The sequence below is a fragment of the Ictidomys tridecemlineatus genome, chromosome 13 (assembly GCF_052094955.1).
Source record: "Ictidomys tridecemlineatus isolate mIctTri1 chromosome 13, mIctTri1.hap1, whole genome shotgun sequence".
NCBI classification, from domain to species: Eukaryota; Metazoa; Chordata; class Mammalia; order Rodentia; family Sciuridae; genus Ictidomys; species Ictidomys tridecemlineatus.
Genome location: NC_135489.1, coordinates 57,209,498 through 57,232,778, shown reverse-complemented (window position 1 = coordinate 57,232,778; position 23,281 = coordinate 57,209,498). Strand labels below are relative to the sequence as shown.

At 33.3% G+C, this 23,281-nt stretch overlaps 1 protein-coding gene across 1 annotated transcript in view; it reads right to left on the bottom strand.

The window, feature by feature from the left end:
- Positions 1-23,273, bottom strand: part of Ndufv2 (NADH:ubiquinone oxidoreductase core subunit V2) — a 30,165-nt gene extending 6,892 nt beyond the window's left edge. The window contains exons 1-7 of the mRNA XM_005337012.4: positions 23,112-23,273; positions 10,052-10,117; positions 8,546-8,608; positions 8,336-8,452; positions 5,304-5,472; positions 3,761-3,870; positions 2,036-2,112 (exon numbers count right to left, since the gene is read on the bottom strand). Coding sequence (XP_005337069.1) covers positions 2,036-2,112; positions 3,761-3,870; positions 5,304-5,472; positions 8,336-8,452; positions 8,546-8,608; positions 10,052-10,117; positions 23,112-23,165 — 656 coding nt within the window. The 5' untranslated portion in view covers positions 23,166-23,273. The remainder of the gene's footprint in view (positions 1-2,035; positions 2,113-3,760; positions 3,871-5,303; positions 5,473-8,335; positions 8,453-8,545; positions 8,609-10,051; positions 10,118-23,111) is intronic.
- Between the last annotated feature and the right edge of the window lie 8 nt (positions 23,274-23,281).

Here is a 23,281-nt window from a genome sequence, read left to right as displayed (position 1 = left end):
ACTCCACTAAGCTACATTATCAGCCCATTTTATTTTTGAGACAGGGTCTCATTAAGTTGCCAAGGCTTGCCTCAAACTTGAGATCCTCCTGCTTCAGTCTCCTAAGGAGTTGGGATTACAAACATATGACATTGCAGGCAACTCTTGGATTTACATCATTTTTAAAAACATCCAAAAACTGAAAAGTTATAGGTTAATTACAAAAATAGCATAAACTCATTTAAAGACTTCTAAATACTAAAGGATCTGAGGCTTGTGGAAAATACTATGAAATACAGATGTTTTAGGGGATTGAGGGAGAAATCAACATTTGAAGCAAGAATAAGTTTAGACAGGAGCACTGGTTCAGTAAGATCCTAATGTTAAATGACAAGAAGTTTCACTTAATATTCATCCAGGAATGATTTTTCACAATGGAACTATTTTATCTCCTGAAAAAGCAAGTATAATCCAATAAAGAGAGGAACCAAGAAGAAATGCCAAATCTCTTTAAGCAAATTCAAGTATATATGCACAGTGTGGTGAAAATAGTACATGTTAGTTAGAATAGTCAATAGGGTCAATTATTATTCACTAACCCTCAAGTTACCTTGTACTGACCTTATTTTTTCATTAAGTCGAATCATTAGTCTGCTAGAATAATAGATGCATTCTTCTAAAATGCAAATTACAAACCACTCTATCCTCTTTACTTTATAAGTCAACTTCAAAGAATTGTTATTTATAATAAAAACTAGGATCAGGGAAATAAAGAGCACATCATTGCTATTTTAAAACATCAGTTACTATATGAATATTAAAATCTATAAATGTGTTAAAGAGAAGAAAACATTTATGTGATACAAAAAAAAAACAGGGATTACAACTATATGAAACCATCAGTGTTGCTAGTATTAATAAAGAATTTTATTCTTTATTAAATAACTGAACACTTAGATGTGGAATAGGGGTTTATTTAGCGATAGAAGTTTGAAATTTCAAAGAAATTTTAAAGTTGAATTGAAAGAAAACTAATATAATACAACTATAGGATAAGAACAACTTGGATAAACAGTTGAAAAAGATCTGAGCTTTCTATCTGACTATGTGAGTAATTGTGTAATTAAACTGAAATAAGAGTTGATGCAATTAGGTTACATTATTCTAAGTATATCTGGAACAAAAGGAGGTAGTTCCACAGTGCTCTCTGTATTAATCAGTACATAACTCAAATGTGTTGCTTAATTATAAGAACAGTTTCTGAGAAATGCATCATTACCCAATTTTGTCACTCAAGGTACATCACAGGACTGTACTTACAGAAATCTACATAGCCTCATATATACCTACTACATACCCAACTGCTCTTCATTGCTGTAGTGAATACTACAGGAAACTATAAACATATTTTTATGTCTAACCATATATAAGCATAGAAAAAAAATAGTAAAAATACTAGGTAATAGAATTTTTCAGCATCATTTTAATCTTATAGAGCCTCACCATTGCATATGTAGTTTCTTGCTGACCAAAATGTCATTGAGGTATGTGACCACTGTGATCAGTTTAAATATCACTTTGAAGTCACAACCACAGAAATCCCACAAAAATGGGAAACCAAAACTGTGTCATAGGAGGAACAATCGAAGAAATGCAGATATTCATCTGAAAAAAAGATATGGGGAAGACAAAATAGCTATTTCTAGTACCTGAAGAGCTATCATTTGGAATAAGTATTAAAATTATCTTGTGATTTAAAGAAGAGAATTGGTTCTTTAAGTGAAAATTACAGGGAGCCAGACATCGGGTCAATCTCATTTCAACATAATGTCTATTTGTAGTAAATTTTTCTTTTCTATAAATATTCAGATATCAAATGATTATCTGATAGGATTTTAGAAAATCAAAATTCTTGCTCCACATGACAGATTGGTTTAGATATCCCAAATCCCTGCCAATTCCTATGAACATAGATATAAAATTTTTTAAATTGTTTATGTGAAATATTAATTTATGTAAAGACATTAAAACTTATTATATATAAATAAAAGCATACCTTGGCCCAGGTTTTGGAATTTTGCCTGCTTTGAGCTCATCAATAATTTCCTCAATATCCTTTGGTGTCAGATCCTCCTAGAAAAAAAATTTCACTTGAAATAATTTCTACTGCTGCAACTGGTGTAAATCTCCAGCACTGGTTAGTTTATTGATTGTCTTTTTCAGATCAGATATACCAAGATAGCAATAATTGAATACCTCCAATATAGAGTACATGCCCCCAAATGTAACATGCAGCAAGAGCTATAGCTGAAGAGGCAAAAGAGAGTATGCTTGAAGTAAAACATATGCATTGGAAACTTGGCTCCACCATTTACGACTAGTCATCTTTGACAAGTTACTCAGCTTTGTCAAGCCTGGTTCTTTAATTGTAAACCAACCTGAACCTGTTTTTGAGGATTAAATGAGAAAATATACAAGAGAAACAGTGCACCAAGGCACAAAACCAATAAATGCTATATTCTTGAAAAAGCAGTGAGATACAAATAGTAATTAGTTGTAACTTACAAGTAGGTGTCTAATATCTATCACTAGTCTAAAGATCTAACTACTTATTAACTGAAAGAATCTCTTGTCTCTTACACAAAGCTTCTGTAATCTACTGTGTTTGGGCTTATACTCCTTCATACAAAGCCTTGACTGTCTAGCTCCTATTTAAATTGAGAAATAAATACCCAGAAGCCAAAGCCTCAATGAAAATCCAAGAAGACAATTAGAGCACCAAGCAAACTTGGCTTCAAATCCTACAGAAGCCCAAAAGAATCTAAGAGACCACACAAACCACACATTTAAGATCCCAACAGCTATACCTTCAACATAAGAATAAACTAGAAATTAAACTCTTCCACAAAAACTGAGTCTAGAATCTTTTATGCTGGTGGATGGGAAAGACTTAGGGTGTAAGGATATGGGGGTGGGGGGATGATCTTTCAGTAGTAAGAGAGAAGCAAAGTAAAGTCTCTTCTTTGAAGACCTGTTTTCAAAATACAGACCTAAAAGAATTTCCATAACAGATTTCTAAGAAATAGAAGCTAAGAAGACATCACAAATGAAAACCAAAATGATTAAGAATGCAAGTAACTTAAAAATGGTAAAAAATAGAAAACTTTATACATTTGAATATTAAAAACCCTTCTAAAAAACTTTTAGCTCAAAGACAAATTAAAATAAAAAAACATCAAACTTTGTAAGATCCAGCTAAAGCAGGACATATTAAGGTATGCTACCATCTCTATAATTATTTTTTAAAACAACATAACATTATATATTAGTATGGATGCATACATATACAGAAAAAGAGAATACTGGAAAATAATGGAAACCTCTGCAGATGAAGAGAATAGGATTTGGAGTAAGAGTTTTTCACCTGTATTTGTAACTCATTTTCATGACAAATAAAAATGACAGTGATGATTAATAGCAATAGTACCTGAAGTAAATGTAACAAAATCTTACCGTGAAGTCTCCGTTGCTACACCAAGGTTATTATCTGCATTTGTATGTCAAAGAAGATTAAATTTTTCATAATTGAAATTCATTAAAATTTGTCATTATCTTCTGGAGAAAATGCAAAAATGTTTTAAGGTAATTTTTAAAGCCTTCTAGATATTAATACCATTTCTTTTAAATGAATAATTCAGAACCCAACATCTGAAGAACATGGAACAAAATATTTTAAATATGACATCACAGAACTTTAGCTTATATTAAGTGGAATACTTACATAGTAATTATCATTTATTTGAACCATCGGTGCATTTACACAGGCTCCTAAACATTCCACCTCTATAAGGGTGAAAAGTTTGTCAGGTGTAGTTTCCCCAACCTTTATTCCTAAAAAAATACAAATGATCACTGAGAAGTTATACCATAATATAGGTTATACTCTTGGATCTGTGAGGCTATAGCACAAAAGCAATTTGGTTTAAGCAGGGTAGGAGGGAGGATAAAGAAACCCCACAATATATTGCAGAGGTATACAAAAAGTATTTAAGAGCATTAAATTTCTTTAAGGAAAAACTTCTAATCATAACATTCTAAGATTTCTTAAGTTGACTTGTTTCTTTAAAACAATCAAATTTAGGGACCCTTTTCCAGTATTTATTGTTTCGCAGCAGTATATAAGACTATTATTTTCATTCTGATTGTGATAACTACTAATATCACAGTCTGTGATAAGATCAGAATAATTCCCAATGTCAAAGACTATTACGGAGGTGAGGAAAAAATAGTCTTATACATTTAGGAGAAAGCAATTTAGCAAAATATGGTAAAATCTGTCCTAGCAATTCTACTATAAACAACCTCAGGGAACAACAGGACAAATACGCAAACAGTTTATATACATTTAGGTACTGAAAATAAAAAGTTATAAAATCTGCAACTAACATACCAAATAGTAATCAGAATATATGCCTGGGACTTGGGGCCAACTTAAGTTTTTCTGCTTTGTATACTTCAATACTGCCCATCTATTTTTACAACATACAAGTACTTATATTCAAAAACAAAATTAAAAGATACTTTCTTTTAGCTTCATTTAACAAATATAAAAGCAGCAATGGCAATTTTGTGTGGAAAAATTCCCATTTATTTTTTAAATGTTGCTGTAATAACATCTGTTTTAAATTTCCCATCCCGTGAAGCATTATTACTGTTTATGTCTTATTTATTCCATGGCTTCTTTAGTAGAATACGCAAACAATACAGTCACTTTTTCATGTACCATCTTCTATCATGAAATAAATCATTTTCTAAGCAATGAAAAACAAATAGTTGATGAGGGGCTGGAGAGAGAGATCAGTGCCTAGCATGCATGAGACTCTGACTTCAATCCCCATCACCACATAAAAAATAATCAACAACAATGAAAAGAAACATAAAAAAAAAGAGAGAGAAAGCCATTAAAAAAAAAAATACTTGATGACTAAAATAGAACAGGTAAAAACTCCCAGAAATAATGGCACATGCCTATAATACCAACAACTCTGGAAGCTGAGGCAGGAGGATCTCAAGTTCAAGACCAGTCTCAGGAACCTAGCAAGGCCTTAAGTAATTTAGTTAGACACTGTCCTTTGAAGCTGAGAATTAAGGACAAACACAAAAGGAATGAAAGTATGCAGAAAGTATGCAAACAATAGACACAAATTTATTAGGGATATACAAGCCTACTAAGATGGAAGAAGTTGGAAAATTTAGGTAGAAATACATCATTCTAGAAAGACAATTGTTTTCTAAAATAAAAGTTACAGATAAGCATTCCATACCAAGCTTCTTCTGAATGGCCTCCAGTATGCTGTCAGAGTTTCGAAGCATGCAAGGTGTTGTAGTGCAGACCTGAATGTGATACTTTCCAACTGGTTTTCGATTATACATGGTATAAAAAGTTGCTACTTCATATACTCTCATTGGAGGTACTTGTAAAATTTCTGCAACCTGAAACATTAGGAAAATTTTAAGAAGGTAATTACCATATTTATATATTTATTTATTTTTAGTTGGAGTTGGACACAATACCTTTATTTTATTTATTTATTTTTATGTGGTGCTGAGGATCGAACCCAGCACCTCACACATGCTAAGAAAGCACTCTAGCGCTGAGCCACAATCCCAGCCCACCATATTTATTAATTGAGCTTCTGGTATGTTGTAAAACACGTAATTTCAATATAGCCTCCATTTGGTTAAAACAAAAATTCTTCAAGAGCAGACTTTGTATTTGTATCTGATAACTGTGATATAAGCCCTGGAATTCTTAGAAACAACTTAAACCACAAAGAGTCCACAGAACCTAATAGAGTTGTTATAGTTGTCTATATATACTGAGTAGTAAGGATAGTACTTAATTAAACTAGCTTTATAACCACTTTCATAGAGGAAAAAATACTAAAGGTCTATACAGTATTATAGACCTGGTCCTCAAAATGATATTGTATTATTAGAATTTCTATTTTGATCATTTCAAACTCTTAGATGTAATTCAAGCTTTTCATTAATTTTTCAAAGAAGCTTGATGTCACTTGGTGATATGTACGTATGCAAAAGATAGGGCAAAAGAAAAAAGGTCACTATTGGCCCATATATTTGTATGTATGTTTACATTTAGATATGAAAACATAAAATTTTATATTTCTACAATTTTATATGTGTATATACCGCCTATTTTCAGAACAATACAAAAAAAAAACTACTTTTATTTCATATCAATACTTTTTTACAGAAGCCACATCTTACAGACTAGTACTTCCCAACCCTCACATCAAGGAATTGCCGGAAAATATCTGATTTTAGGTTTTAGGACTAAGGGGATCACTTTCTCAGCAGGGCATACCTTTTAGGGCAAGTCTGTATGGAAAAACAAGGCTTTGTAGTTGTTAGTTAGGGCTGGTCTATCATTATTATAATCCTGGCTTTAATTTTCTAGATGACATAACATCATTAGTCTATTGAGTTTTCGAAGGCTTGCTATCTGGCATTCTTAAAAATTATGCATATATCTATATCGATATGAAAGAGGTCATTAAATAGTATTTCAGATAATAAATATGTTGAACTTTTTTATATCAGGAATTCTAAAGGGAAAGATATTTTCAAAAATATCTAATTCAGCTCACCTATGAAAGACATAGTTGTGATATGAAATACACTAGTTCTAAACCAGGACAAACTGCTAAGTCTGGGACACTCTCATCAAAATACTCATGTCACAGCCCTACCACTATAAATAATTTAATAAATCTGGAGGAAGACCCTGATTATTTAATTTGAAAAGCTACCCCTGGAATTTTGCTCACTTCCTTACACTTTAGTCACTATAAAGAAACTAATGAGTGAGCTTCTGGATTCTTTTGTTTTGTAGGTTGAATGTTTCTTGGGTTGGAGGCAGGTAGGACAGTACCATGAAGTCTTAAATGTAAAGTAGAAAGAACCTTAGTTTTATTCTCTGTATTTCTTATCTTTCCCTCACTTGTATTTAACTCTAAATAGAACAGGACAATATGTTTTAAATGTTCTCACATTAGTTTCTTACATATTTTATATTGCTCTGCTAAGCTTGCCATTCAGCAAACTTCTAATAAGCTTGCCATTATTGACTACAGAAATTTCTGCAAATAAATAAAAACTGTGATTAGAAACATACACTAATTTTAAAAACAATAGCTCCCAAAAAAACATGATTAAGAAAAAAAAAACTGTTTAGTAAGGATAGTACTTAATTAAACTAGCTTTATAACCGCTTTCATAGAGGAAAAAATACTAAAGGTCTATACAGTATTAGTAAGAGATCAGTCAACCAAAACTAAAATTTTTATTTTTAATTTTATTAGATAAATGGAGGACGTTTCTATTCTCCCCAAAACGGTGACAGTCTAGCCTAACAGTTATGATCAAATAAAGTTCAGAAAGTGATAAAAAGAATGAAGTACAGCAGAATCTCTATGATAGCTGATCAAGTAGAAAATAAACTGAATTGGGAATGAATTCAGTCCCAGCTGTCATTTAGAAATCATAACTTAATGACTTTAAAAGCTTTATTGCTAGTGAGACAGTAAGCCCAAATAAAAAGATCTCTTAGTTCTAAGTCAAATATATTTTCCATTATATAACATAGCTTAATAGTTGTGTGACTCTCATAATAATCAAATTATATGTAGTTTTTATATGGAGCTTTGCAAATGATATACTACATTACCACACAAATATAGTTATTTTATAAACAGGATATGAATAAACTTGAAATTTGGATTATTGCTAAAAACTGTTAGGAAAAAAATGAGTCTTAAAATATGTATGAGCAGACCAACTTCATATTAAGTAGGTCACCCATGGCATTTCTGGAGGTTGATTCTAACATGGTATAATCAGATGACATAAATACCACATATTATATAGATTCTTGTTATAGCCTGTAACCAAAGTTGCAAAATACTAAGGGTCACACTGTGAGTTTTTTTTTCCTAAATTCTAGTCTTAAAATACATTAATTTTCAAAATATCTTGACACCAAAGTATATACACTTGAGATCTTTTACCTTTATTATGACCCTCAAACTGGAAAATGTCAAAAAGACTCTTTCACCATGATGCCTTCACTAATTCCTGCAAGAATAGAAGGCTATACTTTAGTTCTCTGTATTAAGAGAACCAATAAATGTATTCAAGGAAACATATAAATAACTAAAGAGCTCCAAACAGCTAGATTCCAACACTAATGATTATCAGTGGTTTCTATATAAGGAAGTTACCACACACACAATCCTCCCCGCTTTTCTAACTAGAGCAAAAATGAATTCAGTACCTTGTTCATAGCAGAGATGGGCAACCACCCATTCTGCCTTTGGGCCAAATCCAGGACTGGGAGCACAGCTGCTGCTTTATGCCCTGCTGGATAGTTCTTTACAATTGCCTCTATCCTCTGTATTAAAAAAAAAAAAAAAAAAAAGGCACCCATTTTACACTCTGGAAGATAATATTTTATAAATGAATTATAATATTAATTTAGTCATACCTTATAGTTTTCTGGTGTGAAATCAAATGGGATATCTGGGTTATTCTCAGGAGTATCCCTGTGCTACACAAAGAAGAAGAAAAGATTTCCCAAAATTATCAAAATTCTCTCTAAAGTGTGAATAGCACTGTACATTACTATTCTATTACTGATCATTTAATCTCTTCGCTTTAGTTAGAACCTATGTCAAACTATCAAAAAGAATGACTAAAATACATTTGATACTATGATTACCAAAGTTAGCAGAGTTCAAATTTTTCAAAGTTTCAGAAAGCACACATTAAAGGTTAAAAGTAGTAGTTTTCCTTTAAAAAAAAAGAAAAACAAAAAATTTTATCCAACTTCATCAGGAATCAGATCTTCTAAATTAGGTTACCAAAATATTACCAATCATTGCAATCCTTATAAAATTAAGACAAAATTTTGAGTTTTAACATATATGTGTTTTTCCTAAAGAGGGGGTATCAATCAGTATCAAAGGGATCTGGGGTCAAAAAAGTTAAGAACCACTGCTTTAGGTTTTCCATAACAGAAACTAGCAATATCAAAAAGATTTCTTTCTTTTCCTTAAAAGAGCAGAGCAGGCTCTACTGAAAAACTGACAAGAAATGGCATGTCAACAGGAAATTAAGTGAATCACACTGAAATTAACACATCAATTAATGCTTTGTATGTGTGCTGAATACAAAACTGAATCTCTTGAACATTAACTCTAAGAGTTCTGCTTTTTAAAAGGACATAAAGAGGAAAGAAAACAATCTCTGATAATAATTTTAAGTATCTTTCCTATATGGTATGTTTTTAGACAAAGGTGACAAAACAGGAAGCTACTTATTATACCACTAACATTAAATAATCATACAAATCTACTACATGGCCTTTAAACACTAATCCCTGAAAACTGCATCATGTCAGAAAAAGCAGACACATAATACTTTCTGAACTGTCCAACTAAGTTGGGGAGTTCATACATTTCTACCTGTACTTAAACCCTGGAAACAGAAATATAAAGACCAAATGCTAATGTATTCACTACATTAGTGAAATCCATGAGCTTCAAATTTGGGCCATTTGGGGATGCCCAAATTATAGCCTCAGAATCTTCGGTTAGCCAACATAACTCACTTTTAAGAATCTAAAATGTGATGAGAATCAAATGAGGTTTCATAGTAATTTCATCAAAGAACAATCAAAATTCCTATTTCAAGTTTTTCTAGTGCCAATTTACATTTCTATTTGAGAGGCTGAGTTAGAACGATAATTTCTTGAAATGTAGTGGAATCAGTTATATTTAAATTCCAACAATGGCCAACATACACCAAATACACTAGTGTTTCTGGTTTGAGTTTTTTTTTTTTTTTGGGGGGGGGGTGATGCTGTGAATTGAACCTAGAGTCTTGCACATGCTAAGCAAGCACTCTACTAGTGAGCTACATGCCAAATTTAGATATTACAATGAATTCAAATTTTCAAGTCTTGCCACTATAAAGAAATCTAAGTACTTACCACAAACAAGGCTCCTCCAGCACCATTCTGTATAGCTGTGTTATGCAAATTCTTTATATGTCTTCCCTGAAATTTAAAATGTTAAGAAAATGTAGTAAAAATCATAAACCTTAAGAAAATTTTCAAAAGAAAATACTTTCAAATTACAAAGTAAAAGATCTTAAGAGATATGGCCTTCTACCCTACTCTTGCTGATCTCTTATTTCAGGAGAGGCAGAAGGAAATGGGAACTCTAAAGGCAAGGTTATTAACTTGCCTGACCACACCCATGTCCACTGATTTATATACCCTTTCTACTAAGCTCTGCTAGCATGCACGTGGAGAATTAATGTACCATTTAACTTACTAGCTTTCACTTTTGTCTGAATCAAATTGGATGCCAGCTTTCATTTATGTGGATCTTCATAAACATGTTTTCATACTGTATTGTATGAGTCATATACTCTGTACAAATGAGTCAACATTATCTTCCTTTTTAAATTTGACTATATTAGTTCAGAAACTCCAGCCATATGAGTAGTTTCTGAAAGTTATTTATGATGCCAAGCAGATAAACAAGGTATGACTGCTTTGGAAGGTACATGATTATTCTGTTACATTTCATTTCTCTCTGCTTTCTGCTCCCCTCCTCAAGTAATTCAACTATTCTAAAATCCTACAAATTCAGAGTTCTATATACCACACATGGCAAAAGATTGGATTAAAATCAAACATGGAATTCATGAAGAATTGGTCAATTCAAAGAAAGTTAACAGAAAAGTAAAAGGAGTAAAGTAACATAATAATATATTTAACTTTTCTCTAGGTCTAAGTATTATCTCAACTGAAGAAATAAGTTTCCATGGAACATCTGCTTTAATTAACAAGGGAAAAAAACTAAATACAGAATATAAGACATAGGTATAAAACGTGGGAATGATAAATATCAGTTCCAGGATAACTGAAAGGGTAATCAGAGAGAAATACAAAAATCTCTCTCTGGCATTAAACACAAGCTGACATCCAAGGGGATTTCAACTCTGTTGGTTTCTCCTAGACCTTAGGTAGCTGGTAGATATACAACTGTTACCATTCTTAATGTTTTCTGATTGATATATATATTTTTTAAAAAAGAGAAAGAGAGAGAAATTGTGATACTTATATTCAAGGAAACATTGTATGTTCTTAAACTTTCATTCAGTTTCCCCAAAATTGCTTCTAGGATCAATCTATGAATTAAACAAAAGGTTATTCCTATATCCCTAATCTGCCTGTCTAGATCCTGAATAGTAAAGATAAAACTAAGGCTGTGATTCCCAAATAATACCAAAACAATGATATCTGTATAAAACTTTAAAAATTAACCAAAACACTGCTATCACTTCAACTGAGAATGTGTTTTAAAACTCAAAAAACAATTTTTGAGTAACATAAGTGAGTTATTTAACTAAATTCTTAGAGAAAGGACCTCATAAGGATTGATGCAAGAGTAATATTAAGGAAAATATTCAATCCTCTCCTTTCTGAATCCTAACATATTCTGTTTATTTGCTTTTTTACCCACTCCTTATAAGGTTTTCCTCTGGTTCAGTCATCACTCCTACTTCTCTATAAATCCTTTGCATCTGAGAGTTTACCCATTATCATCTATTAACTATGGTGATGACTCTTAAATCTTATACACATTTGGTGACAGAGGTTAATAGCCTGCCGAGATCATACATACATTTTAAAAAATCAGAAATAAAGAATAAAGATCATGAACAAAATTTGACAGAAGTCAATGTTTTAAAAACTTAACAGTACTTAAAAACATTTAAACATTTTTGGCTATCAAGCTAGCAAATTTGTTTTAAAGATAACATTTCATTTTGTTAAACACATGGGGATATGAGCATACTGATATATTAGGGAAAATCTGCTACAGTCTTTTAAACAAACAAAATTAGCATAAAATTTATGGAGAGCCTAAAAAAGTTTCCTTCTTTTAACTTAATAATTCTACTTTTAGAAATTTATCCTAAAGAATATTTAAAATGAGGACAAGATTTACATAAAAATGTTGCTTCTATCATGTTCATTGTAAATATAAATTTTTACTAAACATAAAAAAGGCCAACTTTGGAATATTATGTAGCTGACAAAAAAATTCTAAAACATGAAAACAGATATGAGGACCAATGGAATAGAAGATATAGAGCCAAATCTATAATGGTGCAGTCAATCTGATCCTTGATAAAGGTGCCAAAAGCAACATTTTTAACAAAGGGTGCTAAGAAAACTGAATATCCAAAGAGTGAAACTACATTCAAATCTCTCACCATGCATAAAATTCAGCTCATAATGGAACAAAGACCTAGGAATTAGACCAGAAACTCTGTAAATACTAGAAGAAAACAAAGGGTCAATACTCCAACGTATTGGCACAAACATCAACTTCCTTACTAAGACTACTAAAGCTCAAGAAATAAAACTAAAAATCAAAAAAAAAATAAGTGGGATGGCATCAAATCAAAAAGCTTCTGCACAATAAAGGAAATAAGAGCACAAAGAAAGAGCCTGTGGAATGGACGAAAATCTCCTATTCCAACAGGGCATCAATATCCAGAATATATAAAGAAATCAAAAACGTACCACCAAACAAATACAAACACAATAACCCAATCAATAAGAAGTCAAATGAACTACAAATACTTCTCAAAAGAAGAAATGCTAATGGCCAACAAATATCTGAAAACAGCTTCAGTAATTAGGCAAATGCAAATTAATCTTACATACTCTATTCCCGAAGGCAGCTGAGGTGAAAGAGGACCAACACCAACATGTTCTAGTGTAGGAAATGTCAATTTCATTGTTTCTAAACAAACATAATTCATTATTGTCTACATCATATCTGTAACTGGGACAATCCACTGGAAACTAATATTCCATAAATACCCTATCTAGAGAGAGACAACTTACCAAAGTGGTTAAAAACTCAACTCCAGAGCAAGTTTCTTCATCTGGAAAATCAGTTACTACGTATTACACAGGATTGTTAAAAAAAGATATTTCATGTAAATTACTTAATATATTGCCTGGCACATCTTAAGTATGTTTTCATTGTTACCTATCATTAAGTATCAGGAACTAAGCTTTTAATGTATTATTTAATTCTCAAATTTCCTGCAAGGTATTAGAAAATAGAGATTTTAACAAGTTATAAAAACTTCTCTAGGTTTCATCATTAATTAGTGGCAGAATTCACAGTAAGTCCCAAGATCTTATGGCTATAAAAGTTATGACATTATTACTTGCCATTTAAAGGAATTATGTGATGATATTAGAGCTCTGAAAGAACCAAGATCTAAGAAACTAAGGAGATTAAAGAAGAAAGCTGGGCATTCACATACAGGAAGACAGATTAGAAAAAGACTACCCTACCTCCTTGGCTTATAATGCTCTAATTTAGAAAGAAAGATGTATGTTAATGTTTTTTACAATTAGGTTTTTTACATAATTGCCAATCTTCTCCTAGTCCTGTAGAAAACCTGAAAAAAATACACACACACACACACACACACACACACACACACACACACTGTATATAAATATATATACATACACATACCCCACATATACACACACACACACACACACACACGTACGTTTGTATAAGGAGAGTATTTGAGCAAATTAACTTCAATTTCAATACCTGAAACTGACCTCTTCAAAAACTATAGAAAAATGGTTCAGATAATATATTTAAAATGAAAGAAGTAAGCAAAATAGTGAGGATAAATTGGTAAACATTAAGCCCTCAATTTTTTTCAACTGGCACAAACTTGCTCATCCGTGCAGGTTTTATATACATCTTTTTAAAGCTGCCCTGTTTTTTTCTACATTTAGGAATGTCACCTATTTTATATTCACTATAATATTCCTGTCAGACCACTTTTAAATAAAGAAATAAGGAAAATATTTTAAAAGTTTGAATTAACATACATACACTACCTTAACTGGCTATTTAAACTCAGTTTTACTCAGTAATAAAGAGGCACATAAGAACCAACCAGCCTTAGAATTGGCAGGGGGTAGAGGAACTTAACCTAGACTAGACTGATTTGGAGAATAAGCAGAGTTCTATTCCAGGACTCCCTTGAACTAGAGTATAATTTTTTCTCTGTAGTTTCTCACTGGGTTTGGAAATAGCTATACCTCAACAAAATTCCAATTAATTAATGAACTCCAATTGAAAGTCCAAATAACTTTTTTTTAACTAAACAAGTAAATAACCTGATATATGGCACAGAATATTGCACCTTATTCTTTTCCTAAACTGGCTCAGCATCAAGCCCTTCTATATATTTTGTTCAATGACTCCTCAAAAACCTATGGTTAGTTATTATTTCCATTTTACATTTAAAGAAACTCAGGCTCAGGGCTGGGGTTGCAGCTCAGTGGTAGAGCACTTGCCTAGCATGTGTGAGGTACTGGGTTCAAACCCCAGCACCACATAAAACAAATAAAGGTATTTTGTCCATCTACATCTAAAAAGAAAAAGGAACTCAGGCTCAGTGACAATAATTTTGTCTCATACCACAGTGACTGACCGAGAAGGATTTTGAGCTCAGGCTTAAGTCCTATGCTCTTTCTTCTAGCCTTTCCCTCTTACTGTTATGTACATCAACACCAAAGCTCAAAATGACAAAAAATAAGTAATATTTTATATTCTCCCTGAATATAGATCGCTTAATGATGTTTTGATGGGTCCTCTTCTTCTTCTGAGTTTCCTGTGTTGCTCAAGCAGTAGTATTGTTGCTCAACTCACATTTGAGGTCTATCATATATTTGAATTATAAAAGAACATTTAGCCAGGAGAACTTAATAAGGGACAAGAAAGCTGAAAGAAAAAACTGAAAGACTCATTAACTTCATTAGGTAAGACTAACAAGTAAATGAAAAACAATCTTTTCCTTTATTGTCAGCCAACTCAGGCAAGGACTATATACCATATTTCAAACAATCCCTCACATTTACAGATTAAACTCACAAAGATATGTTCACTTGAGCAGGGTCAAAGTACACATGTGAAAAATCTCCCAGTTGTTTCAAAGTGCTGTGGGATCCTTCCATACTCTCTTCACACTGTTTACAACTTTGCTAACTTATTACCCTAAGCTACCCTATAGTAATAGGGTAGCTTAGGGTAATAATAGCTCAAGCAACAGAATAAAAAGCTCCCCAAAAAGTTAATGTCCATGATACATTCACAGTAGATATTTTCACAATTAAAAAAAAAAGTTTTTTCAACAAAGTCACTGCTGAGTTTATTAATAATTGTGATATCTATTTCAAGGACAATCATAATACAAATGCTTACCCTGCATCAAATACTCTGCTATAAATTTTATAAATACTATATATAACTTATTTACTCCTCACAGCACATTTACCAGATAGGAACTATTACTATACCATTTTAACAGAAAAGAAAAATTATAGTTTTAAGTTATGCTATACTTTCAAATATATATAAGAACAGTTTTACAAATACCCTTCAGACAAAGTGCCATTGAGAATTTAACTAAGAAATTAAATGTAATAAATGTAATAAATAAATATAAGTGAACTTCCCCACACTATGAAAATCATCAAATAAAATCTGGCTAATTTTGTAATACAGAAAAGCTATATGAAAAGCCCAGACGTACAAGTATGGTGCAGTACAAATTAAGATAACCATATTAAACATTATTTCCAGACATCTTGACCATAAATTAAAGAAAGTATTTTTTACATATGTAAAGCACAGCATGTAAACAAGTAACACCAATTGTTCTAAGGACAAGAATAATTTATAGAAATAAAATGTTAAGACATCATTTTAGTCAGTGGACCTGGACTCTGTCTCATCTATACCAACAACTATTAACCTAAGGCAAGTTGCTCACTATGCACCTAGATTTTGGTACCTAGAGAAAATATTCATTTTAAAAATTTTGGGCTGGGGATGTGGCTCAAGGGATAGCACACTCGCCTGCATGCGCCGGGCGCTGGGTTCGATCCTCAGCACCACATAAACATAAAGATGTTGTGTCCACAGAAAACTAAAAAATAAATATTAAAAAAATTCTCTCTCTCTTTAAAAAAAAATTCAAATGATCTCAGATTTGGGGCCTCAGGAATTACATGGTAAAACCTAAAACACAAATAAATGTTGTATACATTCAAATTGCTTTATTTTCTAGTACTTAAGGGTTAATACTCAAAGACCATGTTCATGCTGAATTTCCTATATTAGAAATCCTTGGGATCAGAAGTATTTCAGATTTTGGAGTTTTACAGATTTTGAAATTCTTGTATAGATCTTTCAGCTAAGCATCTCTAATCTGAAAAACTAAAACTTTACAAGTATCAAAAAGTTTTGGGATTTTAGAGCATTTCAAATTTCAGATTTTCAGAAAATGATACTTAACCTGTATTTGTTTAAATTAAGAAAACTGTAACCCAGGAGGAGTTTGAGCATTCTTAAAACATCTAACTCAATCTTTTCATCAGGTTTGGAACTCACTACTTTAAGGTACACTGTATTTAATATATATTCTAGCTCACAGTTCATGGATTTTACTAATAATCTTCAAAGTGATAATGAATCCAAGAACAAGAATGAGATAATCTTTTCCAACCTGGAATCTTTGGAATAAGGTATAGTCAGTGATTTTAAGAAATTTCCCTCTTCACACCACAAAAGACTAAAGATACATTCTATCACTATCAAATCTGAAAGACAGTATGACATATCTGTACTTTCCAAACTAATTTTCTCATGGTGCAAACATGAGATCCCCTAGACACAACTGCATTCTTTTATTAGAATCAAAAATATTTTCTTTTGGGGGATGGAGATATAACTCAATATCAGAGTACCTGTCTAGCATGCAAAGACCCTTGATTCGATCCCAGAACCACCCAAAACATAAATAAATAAACACTTTAATCATCAACTACTACTAAAATACAGAACCCCTTTAAAATTAAAAGCAATTACTTTTCTACATCCCAAACTTTCTTATGCTAAGAATAAAACCTTAGAACTGGCCCCTTGACATAGAAGGATTCCAGGGAAACTGAGACTGTGACATGTTTCTTATTAACATAGTCTAGCTAAATCTATGTATATTCCCTGCCTTTGTCCCATTATGTCTCCCTCTCATAAAAGCTTCCAATGGTGCACACCTGTAATCCCAGCAGTTTAGGAGGCTGAGGCAGGATAGTAATTCAGCAATTTATCAAGGCCCTAAATTACTTAGCAAGACCCTATCTTAAACTAGAAAAAGGACTGGGGATGTGGCTCGGTGGTTAAGTGACCCTGGGTTCAACTGCCAGTACAAAAAAACAAAAACAAAACTCTCAACTGGAGATTTGAGACAGAAAAAGATCTTTTTCCCCTCATCAAAATGTCTCCTGAGCTTGAGTAGGACAAGTGCTAAAATCTTTCTTCCCAGTAACCTACTGTTGTTTTGTAATTGAGTTAACAAGTCTGCACATTCTCATCTTTAAGATTTTGTCTTTGCTTTCCCTTCAGGTAGTCAAAGATTCTATCCTCATACAGGAGCTAACAAGCTGGATTTTGGTTACCCTCTTCTAGACATTTTGTACCTTCATTATGCTATCCTTGAGCTAAAGAAGGACTAAAACCTGTGCAATAGTCTTGTGTATTATATTAATATTAGTGTATTGTATTATACATTAAAAATTATAATGTTTTTATATTTCCTACAGTCTATCAATCATCTATATTTTACCATTACAGTACATTAAACCGATAATAACAAGATCATCTTTCTGAGTCATAAATCATGGCTTATAAGTAGCATTTCCCAATTCACACCCCTGCCATAATGTATACTTTTACTGTGCTGGTAAAATTAAACTTTTGTCACTCACCATGATAGTTACATAATTCTGCAACTTAATCCCAAACAGCTGCTTCGCTACCAGAAATAATATGTAGATGGGTCAAGTACTTTTACAAATAAGTGACTTAAGTACCCTCTTACCTGTGAGATTATCAAGAGGGTGGCCTTTATACTGAACCCCAAGATAACTGATTAACACTTCTTTATTTAGAGAAATGTAATTTTATGTCTACATTTTCCTACCTTTATGTCAATTTCTACTAACTTTTAAAAATGATTCCTCATCTCAATCAGAAAAGGATGTAACAAAGTATTTTTCAGGCCCATGGTATTTCAACATTAGATAGGCATTAGAGATAATATCCTACACTGTCACCACGAAAAACACTTCAGAATCCTCTTTTCTTTCTCACTGATCAATCATCAAATTCTATCCATTTTACCTGTACAAATTTTTAAATTGGTATTCCTACCCCTCCATTTTCCATGCTTATATCCCCATTCAAATTTTTCTTATTTCTCTCCTAGATTACTACAGTAACCTTCTAACTGGTCCCCTACCTTCCAGTCTCATCTGTCTCTACATCTCTAGAGGTTGTTACCAAAATTACAATGGAGAAGGGATTTGGGGGTCCTAGTGGTGGAATCAATCTGATTATGCTACTGATCTACTTAAAAATGTCCACTGCATACAGAATAAAATTTAAACCTTGTGGTATGATATATACCAAGCCCTTTATGATCCTTTCCTATCTCAACTTCTAAGGTGATTTTTCTTTCTCCATTCTACTTCACTGTCCTTCACCTAGACCTAATACTCTCATTTTATATTTCCATCATGACATCCATCATGACAACCATCATGACAAAGTTAACCTCTTCTTAATCTCTACAGCTCCTAACTCCATCTCTTTTCCCTAAGTATAATGAAATCATTTCCATAGCCTCTGAGCACACTGGCACAGCCTTCTATTATTACAGCACCTATTAAACTTAGATCTTCACCGTATATAACAATGTCCCTTGGTACACCTGAGCAATTTCAGAAAGAAAGATAAAAAATAAAAAATAAAATAAAAACACTATGTAAAAATCTCAAACTCTAACTAAATAAATAAGTCATTAAAAAATAAAATAAAATAAAAACAGACATGCAAACATGAAGGTGAACTGGACAGTGAACTATGTTGCTAAGCTACAATATTCCACAGGTTAGGTTTTCTGAATGCATTTTAACAATGGGTATATCTGGACTTGACACCATCAAATCTATATATTGCATAGAATATTGTATATTCTATACAATATATAGAATGGTATTCTATACATTCTATACAATATATAGAATGGTATTCTATACATTCTATACAATATATAGAATGGTTTTCTATACATTCTATATATTGTATAGAATGCTCTTTATACAATCTTCCTAAATATTATATAAAGAGCATTCTATATAATATTTGGGAAGATTTGCTCATATTAAAAAGAGAACTCTAGAATCCTTAAGCCAAAATGGAAATCCCTTGGTATAATACAAAATTAGGGTTAAGAATCTCTAATGCAATTGGGAAAACATTTCATTCCACACAACTTAAAAATTAAAAAAGAAAGAGGCTGCGGTTGTGGCTCAGTGGTGGAGCACTTGCCTAGCATGTGTAAGGCACTGGGTTCAATCCTCAGCACCACATAAAAAATAAATAAATAAAATTATTGTGTCCAACTAAAAAAACTTTTTAAAAAAAATTTGAATGAAAACATTGTCATGGAAGGTGGCATACTTCTAGCATAACCAAGTAGATATATTAAGCCAAACCACTGGTAACAACTATAGACTTACAAACACTGAGCAAAATGTTTAAAAAAAAAAAACAACTTCTGAAGGTATTGGAGAACAACCAAAGATAGACACACACACACACACACACACACACACACACACACACACACACACACACACACAGAGCAGAGAGTCTATATTCAGAAGAAACAAAAGCCAGTAAGATTTGTTTTTTTTTTTTCTTTACATCTTTTAGCCTGAAGACAAAGCCCCTAGTTTGCCACTACTGCTGGACAGCTCAAACCAAGAGAAAACATTCAGTTTAACTGGTTTGAAGGACCAAAGGAGAGTCTGAGCAAGTGGGAAACTTCAGAAAATGAAGTACCAAAATAGGGAAGCACCACATATAACTGTACTTATCTCTGACTGAGCCCTGTGCATGCAGCAAACTTCAAGCAGCCCAACTAAGAGAACTGAGTCAATATTTCATCTACTGCTCACCACAAGCAACAACAAAAGACAGTCTTTGGAGGAAAAAAACAGCACCTAGAGCCTCTACATTTTTCACAATGTTCAAGATTATTCAATATGATTGGGGAAGGGGAACACAACCTATTTTCAAAGGAAAAAGAACAATTATCAGACAACAATTTCAAAAGTAGCAATAACCATCATTACAGACATAAAGAAAAATATCCTCAATGAATGAAAAAGCACAATATTTGAAAATGCCACCATAACTCTCACTACCAAACCAAAAGTAGTAGTTCCAGAATGAAATAGTTCCGAGTTTGAAGTGGTGTCAACATTACAAAAACTGACATGTAATTATTAAAGGAAAGAGAGGAATAAGTCTGTGTCATGTCTATTGCTATAAAATATCACACTATAATTTTTAGTCAATTCTTACAATCTTCCATTGTGGTGTTAATCCACCTTAACAGAGAAAAAAAAATGAAGCTCAAACAGATTGGTATTAAATTCTGGGTTTGAGTGGGTAGGGGTATGTGTGCCAGTGTGCAGTGATGGGACGCTGGCTTGTAGGCAAGAGCTCCAATACTAAACTACACCCCCTAGCCATAGGCATTTTTTTAGGCAACTATTAGCTGAGAAACTTTTAGCTGAACAGATTAGTGGCTGGCTAACATGGCAGAAATAATGATAGTAAATTTTTTTGAAAATGTAAATGGTCAAGATTTCTCTTAAGAAGCTAAGTTCATTCTTTACTATCTGTAAAAAGTTTAAATAGCCTGGCTATGTAAAGTTATAGAATCTCCTCATGATAAAATAATATACAGCATTAAAATGACAGTAATGTCAACTGATAAGTTGATCAAAATTATGAGGAAAAACCACATGACTAGTACCTTTTGATTTTGTATATAAAAAAATTATAAAGTCTGAAATTGCAGACATCAAAATGTTAACAGTGGTAATTTTCAGGTTGATGAGACTATAGGGTGGTTTATATTTTTTTAGCTTATTCTATTTGCTACTCCCAATACTGTTTTTCCAGCAATATATTACTTGCATAATAAAAAATTAAACTTGTCAAAAAATATTTATTGAACACAAACTAATTGAGGTATTACTTGTAAAAATTAAAAAGTTGCAAATACTAACATAAAACATGAAAAAATATCCAAAGTCCCTTTTTTTCAGTGTTAAAAATCTCTAACCCTTTTTACACCTCTAATCCCAGTTGCCTCAAAATAAAAGAAATCAATGGGTATTCTTATTTCTGTTTTCCTAATGGCAGACAAGGTCTGATCCTCATCTTTCATCTAGGGTTCTGCAAGCCTCTTATGGATGTAGCCTCCCTGTTTCTATCTCCAGTCAAACCCATTCCACCCTCAGTCCCATTCAGTGACCTATACAAAACCGAAACCTGACTATATCCCTTTATTCTAAAACCTTTCACTGACTCCTCCCTACCTCCAACATAAAATCGGATTTAGAATAGCAGAATGCAAGGAGCTTCAAGGTCTGGCCAATGCCCCTCTCTCATTTTATTAGAAAACTAGCCTTAACAGCAACAGTAGAGTTGGCTGCTCATACATACCAATCTTTCTCTTGCCAACATCAATAAGTCTTTTTTCATGCTGCCCTGTCCACCTAGATTACCTCCTCCTGACTTTTCCCCACTCTGTTAATATTACCTCCAGGAAAAATCTTATCCCACCTTCAAACTAAATTGGATGGCCCCATTCAGATTTCTAACATTGTTGTTTTTGTTTTTTTTTTTTAACTGTATCATATTTACATTATCAATTCCACAATAACAGAGATTAAGTCCGTTTATAATCTGTAATAAGGGAAAAAAAACAGTAGGATCCCAAAAATGAGATGTAAAATGTAGATGCTTATTAATACTGCATTTGGCAAACACATAAAATAGTAACCAAATGTATCAATACTATTATACACAGTAACCTGCACCCAGCAGAACATGACCTACTCAAATATTAACTGAAAGATATAAATGGAAATATTCCCATTTTACCTCTAAGGAAACATTAACAGCCCAAGGCCATATAGCTACAAAAGGCAGTGAAGATACCATCCAAATTCTTATCTAACTCTACGGTCGTGAATTAATATGTTATCTGCCTCTCTTTTGCTGAAAACTGGCTCAATCTTTCTTCTTCATTTCTAGAAAAAAAAAAAACTGACCAAAGGCAAATTAGGCTTCCCCCCCCCCCCAGTAAATGACCTGCTATTACAATCATCATTTCTGGAATCTGCATTAACTAACTTGAGTGCTTCTTTGCAATTCAACTTATATGTACTTGAACCTCAAAGACCACCGAAATTCTACATTTTTTAATTGGGTGCAGTTGAGTTTTTTTTTCGCACTTAGATTGATAACGATTATTTACTGAGCATTTCCAATATCGAAGCACAACTGCAGTCACCCTTATCTAGACCTAAAGAAACTCAACCTTCAGCAAAGGAGCCAGAGTTTTCTCCGGTATGCTGTAACCCCACAGTAACGCCATCGATAGACTTTATGTGTAACGTGCCTCTTTCCTGAGATCCGGAGGTCTTGGATACGGCCCGACCAGCCGAGGGCAGGCCTAGGTTCCGCACTAAAGCAAACCAACAAAATCCATCGGTAGCCCTGCCCTCCTGTACTCTGACCAAATTAGGCGTACACTTCCCAGTTTGGAGGGGGAAGCCACGCACCCGCGGCAGCTACTGTTGCCGACCCTCCCTCGGGCTTCTTCACTCTGTGTGAAGCTGCAAACGCTTTGGACAGGGCCAAGGCCGCAGTGTCCTTGCCGCCGCCTGCTGATCGGTCCAGAGCCCAAGGTCCTCCTGTGCCCCAAACTAGGGGAGGCACAATAAGTGGGAGAAGGGTGGCGGCAGTGCCCAGGCTTATCCCGAGCCTCCTTACCCACGGGGCGGTGAGGCCTGCCGCCCGGGCCCGGAACACCAAGGAGAAGAACATGGCTGACTAAACTATTCGCCTTTCCCCGGCCGCGCCAAGCGATACTCCGAGCGAGCCCGAGACGCACAGCGTGCGCGCGCCCGAGCTCAGGCCTGGCGTCCCGGGCGGCGCGCCGC